General features: G+C 39.8%; 1 protein-coding gene across 1 annotated transcript; it reads left to right on the top strand.

Annotated features, from left to right (window-relative positions):
- Nucleotides 1-1,974: 1,974 nt before the first annotated feature.
- Nucleotides 1,975-20,563, top strand: acsbg2 (acyl-CoA synthetase bubblegum family member 2). The gene is made up of 15 exons (XM_037697986.1): nucleotides 1,975-2,135; nucleotides 5,319-5,451; nucleotides 5,993-6,105; nucleotides 7,688-7,959; nucleotides 11,400-11,488; nucleotides 12,488-12,608; nucleotides 13,681-13,761; nucleotides 13,866-14,015; nucleotides 15,438-15,614; nucleotides 16,492-16,673; nucleotides 16,951-17,193; nucleotides 17,288-17,505; nucleotides 17,609-17,748; nucleotides 18,068-18,314; nucleotides 20,103-20,563. The coding sequence occupies exons 1-15, from the start codon at nucleotides 2,129-2,131 to the stop codon at nucleotides 20,219-20,221; spliced, it is 2,292 nt and encodes a 763-aa protein (XP_037553914.1). The 5' UTR covers nucleotides 1,975-2,128; the 3' UTR covers nucleotides 20,222-20,563.
- The last annotated feature ends 4,096 nt before the right edge of the window (nucleotides 20,564-24,659 follow it).

Below are 24,659 nucleotides of genomic sequence, written 5' to 3'. Positions count from 1 at the left end.
GGCTGGAAAATGTTACAAAACCATCTGTAAAGAGTTTGGACTCCATCAATCCACAGTCAGACAGATGGTGAACAAATGAAGGAAATTCAAGACCAGAGTTCTCCTCCCCAGGAGCGGTCGACCAACAAAGATCACTCCAAGAGCAAGGCGTGGAGTAGTCAGTGAGGTCACAAAGGACCTCGGGGTAACTTGTAAGCAGCTGAAGGTCTCTCTCACATTGACTAATGTTGATGTTCATGAGTCCACCATCAGGAGAACACTGAACAACGATGTGCACGGCAGGGTTGAAGGAGAAAGACGCTGCTCTCCAAAAAGAACATGGCTGCTCGTCTTCAGTTTGCTCAAGATCATGTGGACAAGCCAGAAGACTGTTGGAAGAATGTTCTGTGGACAGATGAGACCAAAACAGAACTTTTTGTTTTAAATGAAAAGTTTAATGTTTGGAGAAAAGAGAATTCTGCATTCCTGTATAACAACCTTATCCCATCTGTGAAACATGGCAGTATCATGGTTTGGGCCTGTTTTGCTGCATCTGGGCCAGGAGGGCTTGCAATCATTGATGGAACAATGAATTCTGAATTACATCAGAGAAATCTAAAGGAAAATGTCAGAACATCTGTCCATGAACTGAATCAAGAGAAGGTGGGTCATGCAGCAACACAATGATCCTAAACACACAAGTGGTTCTACCAAAGAATGGTTCAAGAAGAACAAAGTTCATGTTTTGGAATGGCCAAGTCAAAGTCCTGACCTTAATCCAATCCAGATGTTGTGGAAGGACCTGAAGCAGCAGTTGATGTGAGGAAACCACCAACATCCAGAGATGAAGCTGTTCTGTACGGAGGAATGGGCTAAAATTCCTCCAAGTCACTGTGCAGGACTGATCAACAGTTACCAGAAACGTTTAGTTGCAGTTGTGCACGGTGTGGGTCACACCAGGTACTGAAAGCAAAGGTTCATGTAGTTTTGCACGTCACAGTCTTGTTCACAAACTTCTTCTACAGGCAGCTGACCTATTTCCATTCACTTCGGCTGTTTTCATAGGTAAACAAAAGCATGTGTTAGCTGGCATCTGCTCATAAATTTTGCTCACAATTTTTTAATTTAAGCACTTATTTACTATTGGTATAAGAAAATATTGTGCTTTATTGGATGTTGCTTATTACGTAATAAATACTTTTGCATGTCTTTATGTCTTTGCAACGACTACCTTGAGTCTGAACCAAGGCTGTAGTCCATCCATTTACTTTGCCCACTTTTTCCTTTCCAAGTTGGCGACGTGCACCCTGGACAAGTCTCCAGTCCATCACAGAAACACATAAGAGACAAACGAGACACAACCATGCACGCTCTCGCTCACACCTAGGGACACTTTTTAGTTATCAATTAACTTAACATGCATGTTTTTCTGGTCTGTGAAATTGAGGTACCAGGAGAAAACCCACACATGCACAGGGAGAACATGCAAACTCCATCCAGAAAGGATGGAGTTGAACCTGCAGCCTGCTTGCCGTTAGGCGACAGCGCTAACCGCCGCACCACTGTGCCGCCCGTTGTAAACAATGAATAAGCATTCAATTAGGCTGCTAACATAAGCCAGACCAGCATCAGTTTTCGTACGAGAGTAAAGCTTAGAAATGCAAAGCTCTTTAAAAAACCTTTGCATACTTGTCCGAAAGTAACCCTACTATTGTGTACTGCGTTGAAAGGCGGTATTTCCCTCATGGGAGGGGATGGGCTTGAGCTCTGTAGCATCATCTGTCAAAAGAGTATGTGTATGAGCTTCCTCATAGCAACTTCCCCCACCTACTTCTTTTGGATTGCATGCCCTTATGTGGGAAATGAGTCTTGTGGTGTGAGACATTTCAGCCTATCAGAGAGCGTCATGATGACAGGGAGGTGGAGGGGGGAGGCAGAAGAAGCCAGCAGGCCTGTCTGGGTGGGGTCTGCAGGAGGGAGGGAACCAACAGAGCCGGTACTAGTGAGGTTTGAAAATGAATGATCTGATGCTCATGTAGACACAGTTGGAGTATCTCTGAAGCCAAAACAGTTTTTTAGGAAAGGAGTAAAACCAAAAGGGGATTATTTCTGTCAAAATCAGCTTGAGAAACTAATAATTTTTCCAACAATGCAATGTGAGTATAAATACTGTTTTTTTTATTATTATTATGATTTTAAATACATGTAAGACGGAGGAAGTGCTGTTATCTTGTGTATCAGCTTTCATTGTTACATGTCTGGTTTGGCGAGAAATTTGTGTTTTTTCAGAAAACCTTGTGCATTTTATGTATTGTTAAGATTTTCTATGGGTTAAAATGAAGAATGACCTCATTGTTTATGCAGTAATCTTATTTACTATTGTGGTATTTTTATTTAACTTATTGTATCTCTATCTTTATTTTTTACATACCTGGTTTGGCTTTAGTTTTAAATCTAAAGCGTATGTGATACATTTTGATGGTTGCCAGACAGCATACCCCATCCCTTGGCTCATGGGTGTAACCCAACCTGCAGATCTCTGTAATTACGCCATTGTAGTTTTACTAACACCCTTTGAAAGCTTAAGCTTTTGTTTTCAATTGAAATCACTGGTTTAAAAATGTCGACAAATGAACAAAAACCCAGTGAAGATGCAGAGGATGACGTTGTTCTCAGAGGCGCCTGCAGCCCGGGAGGATTCAGATCACGTCGTGGAGCCTTTTACTTTCTGTAAATTATGGACATCTCACTTGAGATGGCTTCTTTTTGACAAACGGAGACAATGCTGAGAGGGACAGGGCTTTTCTGTGCTGTTTATGGAACGAGCTGACGTTTAAAAAGATGTTTGTGGGGGGGGAGTCCCTTTTGGTTCATGCTATTCACATGTTTGTCTTTGAGGATGGAGTTGTATGTTTTACATAGGCCAGATCACCTTTTTCTGATAATCAGTGATGAAGCATGAGATGTTCAAGTGTTGTTACTCTCATCTGTTGCTGCGTTTCCCTTTCTGAAAGGACCAGCTGTTGCTAAGCTCAACTCCATCGTTATAATCCGGATTTACTGTATGACTGCAGCAAATCTAAAAAAGTCTGCAAGGTTGCAAACTCCATGAGATGATTCATCGTGGCTTTTCTGAGCAGTAACATCAGACTTTAGGAACAAATGCAAAGTAGCAATAAGAAAACAACTCAATCTGTAGCTGAAGATATATTGTGAATGACATTAAAGTGAATAAAAAGAACATATTTTCCATCAATTGGCCATATATATTAGTTGTTTAGTTTAGCTTGTTTAGAAGATCAGCTGAAAAATAAAAGGCCTTTATAACCCAGTGTTGACGGCAGCTTTGACGAAATGGTGATGCTACAAAATAAATAAAATAAAATAAAATAAAAGCTTTACAGCTGCAGTAATCAGCGAGGTGTTCAGAGATTGATGCTAAGAACCGGGGCTGCTGATTCAAGGCTGAATAAAAAGTAGAATATCAAACTTTTCTGTGTGTTGTTGATGGGACCGTATGACGTTTAGCATAATCTAAAACGTTTTCAAAGAAAAAATATAAGAGGACTCAAAGAAACTAACTTCAGTGCCTGTGTTTAAAGCTTTAAATCCATCCTAAACATTTCATAAAACAGACTTTTTCAGTTTATCAGAGTAAACCTTTTTTTTTTTTTTTAGATGTCTGTCACGCCCAGTGCCCCCCTTCATCCCAAGGCCATAACAATGACGGAGACTAAAGAAATAAAGGGGGGAGATCTTTGAGGCTCGCCTCAGATCAACCCCCAACACGCTGGCCTCCACCCACAGCTACGTCCCAGCAGAATCTCTAGTTTGTAAAAAGAAGTGGACTTCTTGAGCCTCTTCGATGTAAACTGACCACCCCGTCACTAAAAACAGACCGTATGTGCAAGTGGTGACACTTTAACCTCCGGGTTATGAATTTCAGGTATGCCGGTGCCATTTTAGACGCACTCGTAGACAAAACTCCATTCTTTTTTTACTTGTTGGACGTTTTACTTGGCACATGTGTGTCCAGCTTGAATATGTGCAGAGAAAACATTATTGTTGCTGTTCCCTGACCTTTCTGGAGCCTGTTTCTCTCCTCGTACCCGGGACTAATTGTTCCTGACAATGACAGACTCCTGCCACAACAAGCACACAAAGCTGCCGGTATGTGTTGTCAGCCCCCTTAAATAAACAGGTTGAAACTGTGATAAGAGAAAGAGGTGGGGACCCGACCAGGCTGCAGCGGTGTTCTGAACCAGGGACACGGGTGTGGCAGATCTGACCACGTTAGAGCTGCGATGTATTGTTCAGATGTGTTGGACGTGGTTCCTGCGCAGACGTCGCAGCAAAACAAAACAAAGATTGTTCTGGAGCAGCAGCTGAAGTTTTGACATCTGGTCAAGCGGTCTTTGTTCACCTTCCAAAGACCTACAAGCTTCCCTGTCCTTCACGCTTTGCGTTTCACAGCCATGTTGACTTTCAACGGCGTTCTGTTGACCAAACATTAGTCAGCTGTAAACCAGCGCTCCATATGTCCAAACGCCATAAAAAGAACAGCCGAGCGATATTTAACAACCTGCTTCCTTCTTCAGGTGGTTTCCACGTTCCTTCTTTAATTCAGTCTACAGATCAGGCATCATGCTGTGATCCACGTTAATAACGTTTGTGAATGTCTGACAAAGCTGGAACAACAAGCCGAAACAAGGACAAAACAGTGTGACGCTGACGCGACCTTGCACCAACGACACGTAGATGTTAGCTCACAGCCCGCTGTAGGTTACGAAGCAGCTCATCAGTTCGAGTCTGAATCTGGAGTCCTAAGTTAAAATAATAAGACAAAGCTGTGGCTAAAAAGTTTGGAACGAGGCATTCAACAGTCGAAGTTTCCTTATTTGTCATTCGCACATGTGGTACATGTGGTGGAATGAAATTGTGGACACAGGGTCCCAGTTACATCCAACAAAAGTATAAATTGTAAAGAAAAACAGTAATAAAATCTAAGATATGAACTAAGAAATACGCTAAGAATCCTCTAAGCACTAGTACAAAAACAATACGCCGAACAACAACTCACCAATCAGATGGGTGAACTGAGCTCCTGCTGTTTACTGTGAACACGGACATTTCTTTGAATTTCCCTCCTGAAATATTACTTGTGTGTAAAAGTGTGATTTTAAAACGTTTAACGCATGCAGATATGCTCAGAGTTCAAGCGCTTGTGTTTGTGCTGTGAAATCTCTTATTTAAACTGAGTGTTTGAATTTGTTTTTCTCATTGTGGATGTTTTTTTAGCCAATCAAAAACTAACCGGTTGGTGCGCTCTTCTCTTTCAGTGACCGCCTGCGAGCCCGCTGCCATCTCTGAAGCTGTGGTGATGGAGCCTCCTCAGGCAGGGGGCTTCCAGGAGCCCTGTGGCGCCGGAGACAGAGCCGCTTCTCTCGATGACGTCATTGTGGACACAGCGAAGTACGTTAATGGAAACACACTCGACTTGGTGTTTACTTTCAGCAGGACTCTACGAGACTAATTCAGTTTTACTGCTAACAGAAGATGGAGACACGTAGCATTCGTAGAACACTTGTGAGTTAATTTGTGTTGTTTTAAAGGACTTAAAAGCGTTAGAAACTACTGACCTTTTATCAAAGATGATCAGGGGTTGTCACATTATTGGTTTGGTTATGATCAGGTTGTGCCTTTTGCAAACATGGAGCGTCAGTGTGTTTTGTTTGGATTTGACTAGGAGTACTCATTAGGGAAATCTGTCCATCCCTTTTATTTCCACTTCTGGTGCTTCTCTCCAGGAGCCACTGCACAGGAGGTGAGGTAGACCCTGGACAGAAGTCCATCACAGGGAAACACAGAGACAAATGAGACACTCACACCTAGAGACAGCTTAGAGCTGGAATACCTGAAGAAATCAAGATATTTGCGCTGAGAAGAGACAGCAGTAAACAACTTTGGGAAACCAGTCACCCTTAAATTAACGTTTTCTCCCCCTGTCTTTTAGCGAGTCTTCAGAGGAAGAGTCCACCGGAGAGAAAGAGGAAGAGACCTCTGCCTGTGATACCGTCCCCAGCAGCTCTGAGACTCCAGCAGCTGCAGCTGAGCAGAGGCAGCAGGGTGAGGCCTGAAGAAAAGTCGCCACGTGGTTGTTCTGTCTGAGGGAGGAGCAGCTGGATATAAACCATAATAATTAGTGTACAAACATACGTTTAGTCCAGATTTAGGACTGTCCAATGTAGTCCGTATGCTCACTCTTGCTGAAGTCAGCTGAACTTCTTTCCTGAGGAAGCACTCGTTCCACATTCTTTGGCAGAACAAACATCGCTTCCTCCTTTCCTTCCCCTAAACTCAGCTCTGACATTCTTTCCTGTTATCGTCACTGATGGAAACTCTTCGGTGTAATCCATATTAGCTGTGGAAATTAGGAAGTGTGTCCTGAAATAAGATTTAAATGACTTTATAGTTATACTGCATCCTAAAAACATTATTATAAAAAAAAACGTAGAGGTAAAATCTTAGTAAATTATTTAAGGAAACAGTCAGTAGAATTTTTCCTAAAAAAAAAAAAGATTCTCCATCCCACTTGTCATAACACTTTCAAGCAGTTATCCATTTTGTTATAAATCCACCATGTGACACTTTATATTCAAACCATCCTGCTGGCAGGAAGGCCAATAAGCCATCTGTCTTTAACTCGTTCCTTATGAATCATTAAACCTTTCTGGCTTTTGTTACCGTAGCTCAGGTTTTACTCCTAACTTGTTTGTACTCATTTTGTTTTCCCTGCTGAATGGTATAAAACTAGGGATGCACGATACTGGATTTTTAACCGATATCAGATATGTTTAAACTTATTTGGTCAATAACTGATACTAATAGTTTATATACCTTGCTTTGTCAGAACATAGCCCTTTTATTTAGGCTTACTTGCTACAAAAATTGTTTAACAGCTGTAAGAGCTGGTGACATATATTCAGTAACAGCCATATGAAATGCAGAGCACTTGAACTTATATTAAATGAAAAGTGTTAAATGTTATTTATTAGCATTAGTCACCTGTGATGCTGTCTCACTTGTGGAGGCTTGTTCCAGGTTCCTAGCTGCAGTGTGGAATCCTCTGCACTCCTCTGCATGAAGGACAGACTTTTTAAGTTCAAAGTATTTGTCTATCCATTGTGCCGTAAGACTAATCATGCTAACGGGGCTAACACGGCGTCCCTGTCTGTGGTAAATCTCACCCAAGTGCTATCGGCTATTAGCTTCTCATTGACGTAGAAAATAACGGCTTGTAACTCGGGTACGGCTACGTCAGAAAAATATCTCCGACTGGGGATGATGTAGCGAGGCTCAACGTAGTCCAAAAATCTTTGGAATCTCACATCCTCAACGAAAAAAAAACCTTCCACACCGCCGTGAGATCAGGTAGGCGCGAGTGATGTCATCACATTGTGCTGCAGCTGCAGGCATTCTTGTCGCTGGGTTGTCGTACAAAAACAGCGTCTTTTATATCGTTGAGTTATTTTGATGGAATGGCCGATGTCCGGTATTGAACTTTAACGCTAGTATCAGCCGATACCATGTCGATAATATCGTGCATCTCTATATAAAACTGAAACTAAAAGCAACACTTCAGTAAAATGATGTGACTAAGATTTACATCATCACTAATACTTGGATCATTATGTTTCACATCCTTCAGTGAATATTAAGCGCCCAGACTCGCTGTCGGTGCCGTCGGCAGCAGAGCTACGCCTGTGGACGACACAGTGCGACTCAGAGGTGAAGCTCAGAATCGGGGACTCTGGTGTGGCAGCTGAGACCCCTATGACTGTTGACCAGGCATTCACGTTAGCCGTTAAACGTTTTGGTGACTACACAGCTTTGGGTTGGAAAGAGGGCGAGCAGCAAAAAACTCTCAGCTACAAAGAATACTACCAGGCCTGCCGCACTGCTGCCAAGAGCTTCGTAAAGGTAGTTCCCTTTCTCTCTCTCTTTTTCAAATCTGATCATTTCTTCCTGTTGAACCAGTTTTATTCCATTCTTTGACATAGTGACATCGCAGAGCAACAACACTTCAGTAGTATTCAGCCTTTCTGAGTTTTAAATGTTTGGACAAAATAAAATACCTAAATAAAGAGATTTACAGTGATGCTTGAAAGTTTGTGAACCCTTTAGAATATATTTCTGCATAAATATGACCTAAAATATCAGATTTTCACGCAAATCCTTAAATTCAATTCAATTTAGTTAATTTGTATAGCGCCAAATCACAACAAAGTTGTCTCGGGGCACTTTACAGGAACATTCACATACATAAAAGCCAAGTAGTAAAGTTCTCTATCTAAGGAATCCAGCAGACAAGATGAATCTTGGCTTCGTTGCAGTCTCCCATCCTGAACAAGCACAGTGGCAACGGTGGAAAGGAAAAACTCCCTTTAAACTCCCTTAAAGTAAATAAAGAACCCCATGTTAAACAAATGCGACAAAAATATTATGCGTGGCCAGTTATTTATTAAGGAAAATGATCCAATATTAGATATTTGTGAGAGGCAGAAGTATATGAACCATTAATTTCATTACCTGGTGTGACCCACAGCAAGAACTGCAACTAAACGTTTCTGGTAACTGTTGATCAGTCCTGCAAACTGGCTTGGAGGAATTTTAGTCCTCCGTACAGAGCAGCTCCAACTCTGGGATGTTGGTGGTTTCCTCACATTAACTGCTCGTTTCAGATCCTTCCACAACATCTGGATTGGATTATGGTCAGAACTTTGACTTGGCCGATCCAAAACATGAACTTTAGGGTGCATTCACACCAACCCTGTTTAGTCCGCTTTAATCGAACTCTAGTCCATAGTCCGGTTCGTTTGGGGAGGTGTGGATGTGCAATCAAACTCTGATGCGGACCAAAAAAGCGAACTCTGGTCCACCTAAATACCTAGGTCTCGGTTCGGTTGAAGTGAACCCTAGAATACATTGTGGATGCAAGCGGACCGGAGACCGCTCCAAAAGCAGGAAGGTACAATGCAGGGCAAACAAACGCACATTTCTCTTACCTCATACGGAGCTGTCAGCCGCCTTGAGTGAAAAACAACAATATCCATCGTCTTCTGCCTCATCTTCCGCTCATGTTGAGTCCATTGTTGAAAAACGACAAAACAGAAATCCTAAAACTGCTAAAATTTGACGTCACTCCGTTTTTGTTTTTATTTCCAGAAGAAGTGTCTTCAGAGGTTTTTGTGTCATTTCTTTCAGTAGTTCTTGGTGCAGCGCCACCACAAGTGAAGGGGGCAACAGGTTGGCTCGACTGACTCAGTGCAGTGTGAATGCAAACCGCACCAGCTAAAATGTAAACAAATGTTCTGAATTTTGGTCCCCAATCGAATCGAGTCTACCGGACTATCAGGTGTGAAAACACCCTTATCCTTCTTGAACCATTCTTTGGTAGAACCACGTCTTGTCTTGCTGCATGAACCACCTTCTTTTGAGACTCAGTTCATGGACAGATGTTCTAACATTTTTATTTAGAATTCTCTGATACAATTCAGAATTCATTGTCCCATCAATGGTGACAAGCTGTGCTGGCCCAGATGCAGCAAATCAGGCCCAAGCCATGATTGAACATTGCTGCTCATCTGCAGTTTGCTAAAGATCACGCTGACAAGCCGGAAGGCTGTTGGAAGAATGTTTTGTGGACGGATGAGCCCAAAATAAAACTTCTCCGTTTAAATGAAAAGTTTTATGTTTGTAGAAATAACACTGCATTCCTGCATAAGAACCTTATCCCATCTGTGAATGGTGATACTTTATGGAGAGCACTGGCTTCCTCCTTCAACCTTGCCATGCACAACATTGTTGTTCAGTGTTCTCCTGATGGTGGACTCATGAACATCAACATTAGTTAATGTGAGAGAGACCTTCAGCTGTTTACAAGTTACCCTGGGCTCTTTGTGACCTTGCCGACTATTCCACGCCTTGCCCTTGGAGCGATCTTTGTTGGTCCACCACTCCTGGGGAGGTTAACAATGGTCTTGAATTTCCTCCATTTGTACATAATCTGTCTGACTGTGGACTGGTGGAGTCCAAACTATTTACAGATGGTTTTGCAACCTTTTCCATCCTGATGAACGTCAACTCATTATCTGAGGAGCTCAGAAATCTTCTTTGTTCATGTCATGATCCACTTCCACAAACATGTCGTGTAGAGCAGACTTTATAGATTCCTGTTCTTTAAATCAAACAGGGTGCCCACTCACACCTGATCATCATCCCATTGATGGAAAACACTTGCTCTAATTTCACCTTCAAATTAACTGCTAATCCTAGAGGTTCGCATACTTTTGCCACTCACAGATATGTAATATTGGATCATTTTCCTCAATAAATAAACAACCATGTTTAATATTTTTGTCTCATTTGTTTAACTGGGTTTTCTTTATCTACTTTTAGGACTTGTGTGAAAATCTGATGATGTTTTAGGTCATATTTATGCAGAAATATAGACAATTATAAAGGGTTCACAAACTTTCAAGGATCACTATAGCCTAAGAAACTTACACTTTCAGATCTTAAATGTCTCAGAGGTTTTTTTTAGCTGGTTTAAAAAATGCCTGATCATTTGTCACCCAGAAAGAGCAGTTTGAGCAAATTTCCAAGTTTTGTAAATACTCTAAGGCTTTAAACTTGTTTCCAACAATTAGCAGCATGAACTTCCTGAGGCAGTTTGTGTGAAACTCAACAATTAACCAGAACAAAAGCTTGTTCCTGCGCAGGCACAGCAACACATTGTACAGAGACACACTCACAGATTTCTATCCAGTACATGGAACATAATCTGTCTGATGTCGCAGACCTTGAGATCTTTCTGGGTTTTAGGTCATTTAATCTCACTGACATGACTTTTTTTTTTTTTACTATCTTAATCACTCTCCAGTCAGCAAATAAGTCATCTTCTTATCACTGCTGAGTCTTTCTGTCACATTTTAATCAGTGTTATAATAGTGATTCATTTAAATAGCTCCCTGCAGTTTTAAATTTAGATTTCAATTTGCATCATTTTGGTTACAAGAACATTTCACTATATTATGTTATTCTTCCATGGAAGCTGTTGCTGTTGTGGAAATGCAACACAAATGTTTCAGTAGATCAGTGTCTCTGCTGCTGATGGGTGTGTTTAGTGCATAAAGAAATTTAAATAAAGCAGTCGGCGCTGAAATTTATTGTCATTAAAAAAAATGCTACTGTTCAAAAATATGTATAAAGTAAAGATAAATGAGTGAAAATGCATATTGCATTAAAGAAATTGCTCAAACAGTTCCGACTCCTAACAATATTCCTGAGAATAGTAGGATTCTTGCAGTGCATCTTTTTGTTTTTAATTTATAGTAAAACATTCGTTTGTCTTTCTGCAGCTTGGTTTGCAGAGAAATCATGGGGTTGGGATCCTCGGCTTCAACTCTGCTGAGTGGTTCATTGCTGACATCGGAGCCATTTTGGCAGGGTAAATTTGTTTTTGTTGGGTTTTTTTTAAACGTTTCGGTCTGTGAAAACTCTTTTCTCTCGCTCAGTTTTACAGAACAAAAGTGTGTGTTTATCTTTGGACATTCATCGTTCCTGAACGACGAATGTTACGCTACGATCTGAAATGTGTGAGAGCACAACCTCACGTAGCTTCTTATATCGTACACATCTTTGATCGGCTGATTAAAACAGACGAGCGCCACAGTGAATGAGAGTTACTTCATTTTAGTGCATTAAGTTCAGTTCTTAGGCAAGATGCTGATGCTTTAGGTATATCAATCCAATATGAGCATACAATACAAAACAAAGTGAGCAAATGCTTTGAACTTTGATAAATTAGGTATTTTCTTTTTATATTTGTAATGCTTTAATAAAGCAAACTTTTCCTTATGAACCTAATGCATTGTAGTTTGAACTTTTAAACCAATCTGTGTTCAGCTTGTTGCATCCTCTGGGAAAAGAACTGTTCGTTAGCAAAACTAAAATTTAACACATTGATCAGTAAAAGCCAAGCTGCTAAGCCTCTCACATCCCCAATCGTGTGTGCATGAGCCAGGTGGGAGATTTTCATGCGTTACTTCTATTTTTAACCACCATCTATGGCGACGCCTTCTATTCTCTGCCGTTCTTCCAAGATTTATACGAGCTCACGAAGTTTCGTTTAGAAGATCAGAACTGTTTTCTGTTCTCCTTTTCTACTTGCGCAAAGCTAAAACTTCTTGAAACCTGAGCACACGTACGAGTACTGTCTGAGCTACAACACTCCCTCGCATTGTGTGCTCTGTCATGAAAGGAATGTGACCCTGTTAAACCAGTCGTAGTACGATCGTGTTTACGCACTTTGTTTTTAAGATAAGACGTGGTCATGTTGTGGAGTGGATGTAGAGTTGAGGCTTTTAGTGAAACATGGCTGCTTGATGAGAGGATTTTTGAGACGCATTGATGTGACGTGCTAATTTTGACTCTTTGTGTCTTGCAGGGGGTTAGCTGTGGGCATCTACACTACCAACTCTCCCGAGGCGTGCCAGTATGTAGCAGAAAACTGCAGAGCCAACGTCATTGTGGTGGAAAATCACAAACAGCTGCAGAAAATTCTTCAGGTGAGTCAAGAATGACTGAATTTGAACTTATAACCCATGACTGTCAAGTTTACTTCGATCTGACGAGTGTGTTTAGGACACTCTGAAGCCTTTAACTGATGCCTGCAGTTTGTCTCACGCTGGTCCTCTGACGTCGACTGGTGCCTTCATTATCACAGCTGTACTGATTTAAGATTGACAAGTTCCTCCAAGTGTGTAAACATTGTGTGCTCTTCATTTAGCCTTCTCACTATCAAACACTGATGGTGAGGATGTCTCACCTCCTATTTGTATTTGTGTTCTCAAAAAACATTTTATAAAGGAATTGTGTTGAGCAGCTTCAGTTGTGGCTGTAGCTCAATCAAAGGGCAAGCAAGTGGCTTTCACACCACTACCTGTTGTTTTCCTTCTTTTTATATATTTTTGGATAAAATTAGCCAAACTAGAATGTTCCTGGAGAAACTTTGATGGGACTGCCACAAGGTAGCCATTTAAAAAATATGTTTTTACAATACTATGCCTTTGGGTTCGCTCTCAGCTACCACCATAACAAATTTCAGCTCAACATGGCAACAAATCAACAAGTTAGTCTTTTTTTTTTTCTTGAAATTCATGGTGGCCATCTTGGATTTTGGATTCAGTATGTGATGGGGAACAACAGCCAAACCAAATTTCAGCTCAAAATCTCAAAGAATCATGGAGCTATAGTCAATTTTGAGTTTTCTGAGGTGGCTGTGGCAGCCATCTTGAACCAAAATGGCTCCAAAAATTATTTGTTTTGTTCAGAGGCCTCGCCTCTCTAAGTCATGTGACCTCACTGTTGCATTTTTAGGCCGTTAAAAGGTTCAATCATGCATTTTGAATGAGAAAAATTGCATATTTTTTGCAAATTACGTTGCCATGGTAACTCGAAACACCAATAATAGTAATAGCACACATCAGAGCGCTGAGCTGGTCGTTTTGATATAACATTTGTGTGTGTGTGTGGGGGGGGGGGTATGTTGCGGTTTGGGCCATATTAAAGTTGATAGAAGAGCAAGACCCTTTTCAGGTGGATAATAACGTCATCATATTTTATTCTTTTTGTTCCCAGATTGAAGACAAGCTGCCTCACTTGAAAGCCATTGTCCAGTATAAAGATGCACTGAAAGACAAAAGACCAAATCTGTATTCGGTAAGCTCACGCTTTACGTTCAGGGAACCTGACAGGATTAATAACCGCCAAAAAGAAAAATCATCTAAGTGTTTTTTATGTTTTTTTTATTTTGTGCATTACAGTGGGAAGAGTTCATGGCACTTGGACGGGACGAGCCTGACGCACCTCTCGATGAAGTCATCTCCAGCCAGAAGCCCAATCAATGCTGCACGCTCATCTACACCTCAGGAACCACAGGCCAGCCCAAGGGAGTTATGTTGAGCCACGACAATGTAAGCTTTCATCTCCACAAGCATTTTTTTTTAAACTTGGTGTCACATGCTTTGTGTCTGACACTGACAGCAGAGGCTGCTATTTAGTGAAGAAAAGGAAAGTGCAAGAGCGGCAGACGGGCAGCAAGATTTCAATGTTTCAAGGATTTCTACATTTGAATCATTGCGTCTGGAAGAGCTAAAATCACTGCAGTGTCAGCATTTTCTAATTCTGTTGAACGTTTAATTTAGTAACCACATTTATTCAAGCAGATTTATGTGGAACTGCAACTCCAAGTATTTATTTTGATCCTTTCCTTTTTACTTAAAGATCCACACATTACACTTTTACTACCCCACGTGCTTAATTTGTAAACTAAATGATGCTGGAATGCAAATAGCAGGGCGGGGGTGGGGGGTGTCCTCCCCCAGAAAATTTTAAATAAAGTACATGCCATTTTCTGCACTCTAGTGTATTTTAACGGGTTGTTAGACATCTACGTTTATCTACATTTGTAAACACTTAATTCAATAACTTTTAGAGAGCAACTAGAAGTAACATGACCAACAGCTCCCCTTGTGTTAATAGAGCGTGCTCTGCTGCTCTCAAGAATCCTCGCACCTGCTCCCGTATCTCCATTGCCACTGCCTTCATGTGCTTAAATCCTTGTTTGTTTAGTTGTAAAATGAGGAGAATATTTTAATGAAAGTAAATTGGCCTGAGTTTTTTACATTTTTATTGCTTAAATTGGTGCCGCTGTGTTGGTACGTTTACCCATCAAACACTTCTCTTGTTGTATTTTTAATAAATAATCAAAATATTTTAATGATCCACTTAAACTGTAAAACTGATTTGCAATTTAGCAGTGATGTTTAATTATATTTTTGTGTTTTTAATTAAATTACCCATGACTGAACTGTTAGGGGTGGAGATTTTTTAAGGGTAGAAACAAAAATGCTTACTTGAAAAGGCAGATCTTACGTGATATTAGGAAGCTTGTAAGTGGCTGTTATGTTTAAAATTTGTAATTATGTAATTTAAAAGCAGTTTTATATAAGTATGGGTTTTAGTCCCTGTAACAACAATTAGAAAGCAAAGGGAATATTATTATACTGTGAAACCTGAAAGTTCAACCTTTAAAACTGTTGTAATATGTTTTTAAGTGTTATGCATTATAGGTTGTAGTGAACATATAAACCTGCAAGGTTTTAGGATGTTTAGTAACACTTTTTAGGTTTCAAATGCTTTTTAGAGGCCCTACTTTGGACTTAATGAGTAAATATTGTCTTATATATTTAAGGTTATGCACAGTATGCATTCTTTTACAACCGCTTGTTATTTTAATAAACTAACTTACCCAGTTTGATATTTTCACTAATGAAACAGTGGTTACTTACAATTAAGACTTTATGGACACTGTGTTTCCATCTCTTCCTGCTCAGATAACTTGGACGGCACTTTCCACCTGCAAACATGTGGAGCTCAACGATGCCACTGACTCTCAGGAGGTGGTGGTCAGCTACCTGCCGCTGAGCCACATCGCAGCGCAGATGGTCGACATATGGGTCACCATGAGGGTCGGAGGGGCGACATTCTTCGCCCAGCCAGATGCTCTGAAAGTACGCAGCAGCTGCATTTGTACACTGCGGAGAACACGCCAGCCTTAAAAATAAAACACTTAGTGGCTCATACAGCTGCTTTAATCTACATTTATGATGTTCATAATGTCCTGTGGACTGTCGTAAAGATGTGAACAAAATTCAACATTTTAAATCAAAGGTCAAAATAAACGGTGTTTTACTGGAGTGGACAAAAACCGTGTAGGTCCGTTTAAAGACCTACCGGTAGTTGTTAAACCAAATTTACATGCTTGACAATGTCACTACAACTAAGGAATATACACTTAATAAGAAAAATAGTTCTCAGCTGTGCTGCTGTGGCTAAAATGAGCATACTCCAATATTGCCTTTGAGGGCATAAAACTAAATAATATAATTATAATAATAATAATAAATGTGCAAATGCAACGTTTTATAAAAACCTTTAAAATGCATGCTAACACAAATGAAAATTAATATTAAAGCCATGCAAATATTCCATGGTTGTCCTTTAAATGCTATCCAGTTTGTTTAAATCGCAGTAAGGATGGTGACCTACAGTTGCAGGTTATAAAATGGGTCTATGTGACATTTTGTTAATCCGTGGGAGTGTAATCAGTGTATCTACACTCTTTATCAACCATCATGCCACTTTATCAGCAATAGAAAGACTTGTTAAATGTGCTCAGCTGATTTCTTTCAAGGACTGTTTTTTTTTCTTTTGAGTTCATTATTTAATCATAAACCAAACAAAAGTGTGTAATGTAAGAAAGAGATACCCAGACAATATGTGACTTTTGTACATTTAAGAGGCCCGTTTGTCTCTTTTTTTCTGTTCATAAAGATTTTCCAAACTTGATGCACAGCTTGATAAATATTTTTTCCATTTTGCTATTAGGGTTCGCTGGTGAACACCTTGAAAGAAGTGCGTCCCACGGCCTTTATGGGCGTCCCACGTGTCTGGGAAAAAATGCAGGAGAAGATGAAATCTGTCGGAGCTAAGTCTTCGACTGTGCGCAGGAAAGTGGCTGCTTGGGCAAAAGACGTGGGTCTGCAGACCAACCTGACTAAGATGAACCAGTATGTATGCATTATGAAATTAAAGCTCAGTCAACGTTTAATCAACTCTTCAAACAATGAAACTTCCTCCTGTGGTTCTTTGTGTGTTATTTTCTGTCTGTACTTCCCTTGTTCATACATAACCTCTGCAGTTGTTAGCATTTAGCTGATGCAGTAGTTTTCTTTCTTGTGCTTTTTTTTTTTTTTTTTTTACTGCATAGTACTTTGCATCTCATTCCATTACCATCGATTTGACACATCGATTCTCGTAAACGCTTCTATTTTTGTTTCCCCTTAGAAATACAGCAGATGGCCCTGCTACATTCAGCTACCACATCGCCAAAAAGCTTGTGTTCAAAAAAGTGCGCAAGGCTCTGGGCCTGGACCGCTGCAAAAAGTGCTACACGGGCGCCGCTCCCATCACCAAAGACACTCTGGAGTTCTTCCTCAGCCTTGACATTCCTCTGTACGAACTGTACGGCATGAGCGAGAGCTCCGGACCGCACACCATCTCCCAACCTGAGGCCTTCAAACTCACCAGGTACTTTTTTCATTGTCCCTGCTGTGTTGAGATGCTTTTCACCATAAAAGCACAACAAAACGTTTGCTCTGTAGTTACATAATTTATTTTGCAGTTGTGGAAAGGAGATCCCAGGGTGCAAAACAAAGCTGCACAACCCCGATGAGGAAGGAAACGGTGAAATCTGCTTTTGGGGTCGCCACGTATTCATGGGTTACCTTAATATGTCCGACAAGACGGAGGAGGCTTTGGATGAAGAGGGCTGGCTGCACTCGGGTGACCTGGGCAAACATGATGAGAAGGGCTTCCTCTTCATCACTGGGCGAATCAAAGGTATACCTCAAACTCCTCAGGAGGTTTTGTGCTCTATGTTACAAATATTTCTTTAAGGCATTTATTAGGCTTACAGATCATCAATAAGTATTTTGTCCTGCAGAGCTGATCATCACTGCAGGAGGTGAGAACATCCCTCCTGTCCCCACTGAGGACGCAGTGAAGGAGGCTGTGCCGCTCATTAGCAACGCCATGCTAATCGGAGACAAGAGGAAATTTCTGTCCATGCTGCTAACCATAAAGGTGAGCATTTATATACCGAGACTGTTTATAGCACTGTCATTGTAGCAATCAGAGGTTGTGAACTTGAATACTAGTATATTCTACGCATGCAGATAACAAAGAACAACCTGTTGCAGAATGACAGGAGGCTGATAAAAGATAAAATGTGATCTTCTCTATCTTATCTTTGGCGTTTGTCTTGATGGACTGCAAAACGAGTCGAAGCGTTATTGTCCAACACTCCCATCTGGTGGTGGTTTTGAAAAAGCATATGATCAGGCTGTGCAAATACATTAAGGTTGGACAATAAAAACACAACTTTTCTCCCCCCACTTTGCAGTGCCAAGTGAACGCAGAGACAGGAACTCCTGAGGACGAGCTGACACCAGAAGCCGTGGAGATCTGCAGCAGGCTGGGCAGCAACGCCACACGAGTCTCTGAGATTGCAGGTGGCAAAGACCGTGCAGTCCACGCCGCCATCCAGGAGGGAATAAACCGAGTCAACGAGAAGGCAACTTCTAACGCCCAGCGCATTCAGAAGTGGCTCGTTCTGGATCGGGACTTCTCAATCGGCGAAGGAGAGCTGGGTCAGTTAAACACTTGAAAATAGATTTACTGACTGTCTGAAAAAGTGGTTGTTTTGTTTTGTGCATCTTTAATTTGTGTTTGGAGTGATCTAAAGTGTAAACAGCTTCTCTGTTGTTGTACTGTTTGTGACTTACAGTGGTGCTTGAAAGTTTGTGAACCCTTTACAATTTTCTATATTTCTGCATAAATATGACCTAAAACATGAATTTCACACAGTCCTAAAAGTAGATAAAGAGAATCCAGTTAAACACGAGACGAAAATATTATACTTGGTCATTTATTTATTGATGAAACTATCTAATATTACATATTTGCGAGTGGCAAAAGTATTTGAACCTTTGCTTTCAGTATCTGGTGTGACCCCCCCCTCTCATGCAGCAATAACTGCAACTAAGCGTTTCCAGTAACTGTTGGTCAGTCCTGTACACCAGGTTTCCTCACATTAACTGCTGCTTCAGGTCCTTCCACGACACTTGGAATGGTTTAAGGTCAGAACTTTGACGTGGCCATTCCTTCTTTGGTAGAACAACTTTTGTGCTCAGGGTCATTGTGTTGCTGCATGACCCACCTTCTCTTGATTCAGTTCATGGACATATGTTCTGACATTTTCCTTTAGAATTATCTGATATAATTCAGAATTCATTGTTCCATCAATGATGACAAGCCCTCCTGGCCCAGATGCAGCAAAGCAGGCCCAAACCATGATACTACCACCATGTTTCACAGATGGGATAAGGTTCTTAGGCAGGAATGTAGCGTTGTCCTTTCTCCAAACACTAAACTTTTAATTTAAACCAGAAAGTTCTACTTTGGTCTCATCTGTCCACAAAACATTCTTCCAACAGTCCACATGATCTTTAGCAAACTGCAGACGAGCAGCCATGTTCTTTTTGGAGAGCAGTGTCTTTCTCCTTCAACCCTGCCGTGCACATCGTTGTTGTTCAGTGTTCTCCTGATGGTGGACTCATGAACATTAGAAGTTACCCTGGGCTCCTTTGTGACCTCCCCGACTATTCCACACCTTGTCTTGGAGTGATCTTTGTTGGTCGAACACTCCTGGGGAGGAGAACACTGGTCTTGAATTTCCTTCATTTGTTCACCATCTGTCTGACTGTGGATTGATGGAGTCCAAACTCTTTACAGATGTTTGTGTAACCTTTTCCAGCCTGATGAGCATCAACAACTCTTTCTGAGATCCTCAGAAATCTCCTTTGTTCGTACCTTGATACACTTCCACAAACATGTTGAGTTTTAGGCCATTCAGAGCTATTTTTAGTCTCAATACAAATGAAAATCTGATTTTTTCCCCCTTTCTTATTATATTGATAACTTTGTGCTCGCAGTCTGCCAATCTGTCAGAAATCACTGAATTTGTATGAGCATGCACATGTTTAGCAAATGCTAAATAGAAATTAAACCAAGTGATGGAAAAAAGTATTAAAATCTTTTGCAGTGTAAAAGTATATGAGCAGACGTCTGCAGATTGAAGTGTAAGAACAAGATTTGATGTGTAATGATGCCTCTTTGCAAAAGTTAGCAACTGCTTTATGGACTCCATTTTGTGCTTCTCTGTCATTAGCTTAGTTTTAAAAAGTTTTGTGGCAAACCTTGAGGTTTCATCTTCTTTTTGATTTCACAGTCAAATATACACTTCAAACAGATTTTCTTAAGCCTCCAGGAAAAAGCTTTGAATTTTAAACTGCAGCTAAATGAACTGAAGGACCCAGCAGCGGTGTGTTTCAGAAAAGAGAACACAGTGTTTAATAGCAAATCTTCTATTCCCTTAGGTCCAACCATGAAACTGAAGCGGCCCGTGGTGCTGAAGATGTACAAAGAACAGATTGACAACTTTTACAAAGAGCTGCCGACTCCGACGTCCCCCGAAGCCCCGCTGCCTCCTAAATAAACGCTGTTGCACCTGCAGTGACCTTCAGTGACCTTCAGACCAGTCTGTGTTGCACTCGCAGACACGCTCTGCCTCATCAGTCCGTCTCCTTCTGTCATCGTGCTTCTGTGTAATTGTTTTGCCTTAAATCAGGGTTCAGATTTGTGATTGTTGTACGGACGACAGGAGTGGGGAGGCCACTGTCAACCAGCTTTATGATTTTGAATTTAAGTCAAATTCAATTATTTATTTGTGTCTTTGGGAGAAACTGTAAGATGAAGGAACAGAAGCAAGCTTAATGTAAAAATGTTCTGTAATACTTGAGCTACCCATACAGAATACAAAATACCCAACTGCATGTTATTTTAATATGTACCTTTTTTTTTTAAAACCAAAGTTTGTTTTTTTACCAAAAAAAAATATAAAAAAACACGTGACATTAAGTTTACATTATTTTTTTTTTTGGTTGTTAATCGACTTTGATTTAAACGTTTTATTGCATTTTATTGATTTTAAAGCGACCTCAAAATTCGAAGCATGAAGCCATAAATGATGTTATTTGTATTTTCACTGTCATCGCTAAGATTTGTAAATATGTTTCTTTATATGTTCCGTTGAAAGCTTAAAGATGTCTAATTTATTTTACTTAAGTGAACATGGTGAAATGTACATATGAAGTTTAGATTTGACATTATTTTTTTTTGAGTGTTTTATTGGGACAAACCTCTAAAAGATATTACTGTGCACCAAAACAGCTGATCCTCTACATGCGGTTGTTGTATATAATATTGTTGGTATATAAAGCACTGAAATGGTGGCAAAATAAAGGTTAAAATTGTGCTTAATGTTCTAAAACTACAAGTAAATAAAATGTGTTTACACAGCTAAAGGAAATGACAGTGATTCAGAACGTCTGGGTGAGAATCTTCAGTTTCTGCAGCAACATCTGGCTGATGTAACCAATTAAACCGACATTTAATGTGAAAGTGAGAAGATCTACATCATTAACAGGCTGTGATTCATCAGAGCTTAAATTGTTACACCTTTGATATAAAAACTGTGGTGTTGAAATGTTTGTATCAAACAGTTTAAGAGCTCACGGTGCCCCAGACAGAAACTGGATTCACTCGAACCTTAAACGCTGGTAACATAATCTGTGACGTGCAGCAGACGCGCGGTGAAACAAGCCTGTTTGTATCGACAGAAATGTGAATACGTGTGCGAGAAGTTCTCTAATAAAAGAACATTACAATCAGGAGGGAAACAGTATTTTTTCTCATAACTAGTTTTGAGCACAGAGCTTTAAAAATGCATTATGTAGCAATCTGTAAAATTAAATTCTCTAGAGAGGGACACAAGTGAAGTGACACAGTGAATAAGTTGAGCATATTTTACGGTAAATGATTTTCTACGTTTCTTTACAAACCACGAGCAGAAGTTTAATTAAAACATCATTTAGTTGGAGAACCAAACTAAAACAGTTATAACTTAAACTTTGATCACATTGTTTTAAAATAGGAAACCATTTAAATATGAATTTATGTTTGATTTGAACTTTTTAATGCATATTATATACAGAACAGGTCAAGGAGTAACTAGCCTCTTAATTTGGGAATTTGGCACATTGTTTCTTTTGGCTTTATATTTTGATCAGTCGGCAACCTACAAATTACCCAAGCACACTAATTGTTATGAGAGTTTATAACATTTGATTTGATCAAAATTGTGACACTATTGCCTTAAGAGGTAAACACATTCATTATATAAACTACTTTAACCAGATGTGCTACAGCTGCACACTTAAAGTGACGGTTAATATTAAAGTGCAGTGTGTTGTTATTGTTTGTTCCCAAAGAATGACTAAATTAGTTTTCTGCATTTAACCCATCGCACCTGAGATACACCCAGGTGGAGCAGTGGGCAGCTATGCAAGCACCCGGGGAGCAATCAGGGATTAGGTGTCCTGCTCAGACACCACGACATGTAGGGATATCTGGGGATTGAACCTAGGACTTTCGGGTCCGAGTCGGCTGCCTTACCTCTACCCCATTAAAGCATTTAACATAAAACATTTAACTTATTAATGTCATGTGTCGAGATTGTACTTTTTTATATTAGCTTAGCATGTCCTTTAAAAATGCCCTATTTATTTTGCAAAATGCATGTTTAATATTAATAAACTATCAACCTAATACTTCCCTTAGAAATAACTTTTCTGACACATAGTGCATGTAAATAATTATGTGTATGTAAAGGAAGCACAAATTACCGAATAAAACAATCAGCAAATATTTAGTTAATTAAGATTATTAATGTAATTATTATGTAATTATTTAAGTAATTTCCGTAAACTTTAAAAAGGAAAATACACATACACTAAGTATACAATTCAACACTACAAAAGTAATAAGTATTTAAAGCATTGCCAATTTACCATTAACTGTATATTTCACACAAAAAACTATTTTTTTTCCTCATGAATGAAAAGTTCTTAAATTGTGTGTAGTTTGACATGTATCTGCGGTCCAACTAAATTACTAAAACACTTTAGTAAAACTTAAACGTATTTTAGCTCATATAAAAAATAGTTCTTATGTGTTGTACGGACCTAAATTTTTGTGGAAAAACAAATATACAGTACGTTTAGCAAGTATGCTAACTTTTCATTGGAAACTCTATAGAAAGGCTAACGCAATTAGCATCGATATCAATAATTGTTTTCACACTTGTAAGGTGTTTTAAAATTAATTACTAGACACTACCATATAGCATTAAGTTTGAAAATTACTTACAGACAAGTGTTACTCGGGATTAAGTAGAAAAAATGCACTTAAATTAAGCTCCAAATCAGCTTTACTGCAAAGACACTTCTCTAGAGCAAAGTTACGGCAAGTCTGATTGGACAAAAAGAAACGCGAATATTCGGCCTAGAGACGTTTTTTCATTTTAAAACAGCAAGTTTCAATGTACGTTTGATATAATTTTCACATTTTCGTGGCAAAGATCACAACTATATAAAAATGTCAAGTATAAATACAGTCTAAACATACTTTTCAGCTTTGTTCCCATCACATTAAAGTTTTGACATTTTTGTTATTATAAATCCTATCGAGATCACTGAGCAAGGGAGGCCTGGGCCTGAAAGCTGTCTAACATGCATGTTTTTGTTTAATTTTACGCTGATGGCACACGGACTCTGAATTCTGATGACAGTGTTTATCCCAATCTTTCAAAGCAGACTTTTCCTGGAGGCTTTTGACTTGAGAAGCCAACACCGCTGACATCTGCTCAGTGAACCAAGCCCACGCAGAATGTGGAACCTGAAGCAGCTGAATGGTCTTCAATTTACTTTAATTGTATTATTTTCCAGCAGTGGCATGTCAGAGCGTTTGCACTAATGATTCAAGTTAGATTCCCCTCTTAAAGCGGAGCTGAAACAAATTTATTGATCTGCCTTCGCCATTGAGCGTTCCAGTCTATGGTGGAATTATTGTCCGCTTGTCCTTTTAACCCTGACTGAGCTGACCACAACATGAACCTTCCACCAACCGGGTCACACAGCGGTCAATGACTGGACACATGGGGGGACAACAGTTCTTAATGACTTTATTAATAATATGATTTCAAAATAAAAAATAACATTAAAATAACATGTTTTATCCTTGTTAACAACTTGCATCATATGGCCACATGGTGGCATCGCAATGCCAAGTTTTTTTTTTTTCTTTTTAAAAATACCAAATTGTTCTTCAGCCATTCAGTTCATTTGTTCTGCACGTCACTGCTTCAACCTCATACATGAACACTTTTCAGACCCCCTCCACTTAAAAAATAAAATAAAACCTTTATAAATACAGGCAACGCTGTCCCCTTTGCACAGACACGTCATGACACAGGAAACACCCCGTCTGCACATGCCCCCTCCACGTTTGTAAGAAACCGTTTGCTCTTGTCTTTGTCTGTTAAAGATGCACATATGAGATGATGTACTTCACGCCTCGGGTCCTCTCCCTCCGGTACAGTTCTTTGTAATAGAAGAAACAAGGGTGGTACAAAAAAAAGAAAAAGTTCTGTTCGTCCAGCAATAAATTTCCTACACCTGCTTCTTGGTGTTCAGCTGTTATCAGAATAATTATTAACGAAACAAACACAAAATCATACAGGGAAGAAACCCCATAACATCTCATGCCTAAAATAGACTCAACAGGCATGTTAGTTTGTGAATGACATCACATGCCAAAACGAAGACCATTAAATAAAAACAAAAAATGTTGGCAAAGGAAAAAACAAACTCAATTTTTAATGAATTGCATGATAATATTGTATAAAATCCTTAAAAATACAGTTTAGGTAACTACTTAAGTACTGAAGTCATCACAGCCAAAAGTGCAGAGGTCCATAAATAAAACGTTGACTGTGAGTAGACGATCGTTTTGGGGGGGGGGGGGGGGGGGGGGTC

This window comes from Nematolebias whitei, chromosome 3 (assembly GCF_014905685.2).
Source record: "Nematolebias whitei isolate Nwh7 chromosome 3, NemWhi1, whole genome shotgun sequence".
NCBI lineage: Eukaryota > Metazoa > Chordata > Actinopteri > Cyprinodontiformes > Rivulidae > Nematolebias > Nematolebias whitei.
This window is presented reverse-complemented; position numbering and strand designations above follow the sequence as displayed.

Coding starts and splice junctions, on each gene's coding strand:
- acsbg2 (XM_037697986.1), top strand. Junction 15,615..16,491: donor CCCAGCCAGATGCTCTGAAA/GTACGCAGCAGC, acceptor TTTTGCTATTAG/GGTTCGCTGGTGAACACCTT. Junction 17,194..17,287: donor GAGGCCTTCAAACTCACCAG/GTACTTTTTTCA, acceptor TTTATTTTGCAG/TTGTGGAAAGGAGATCCCAG.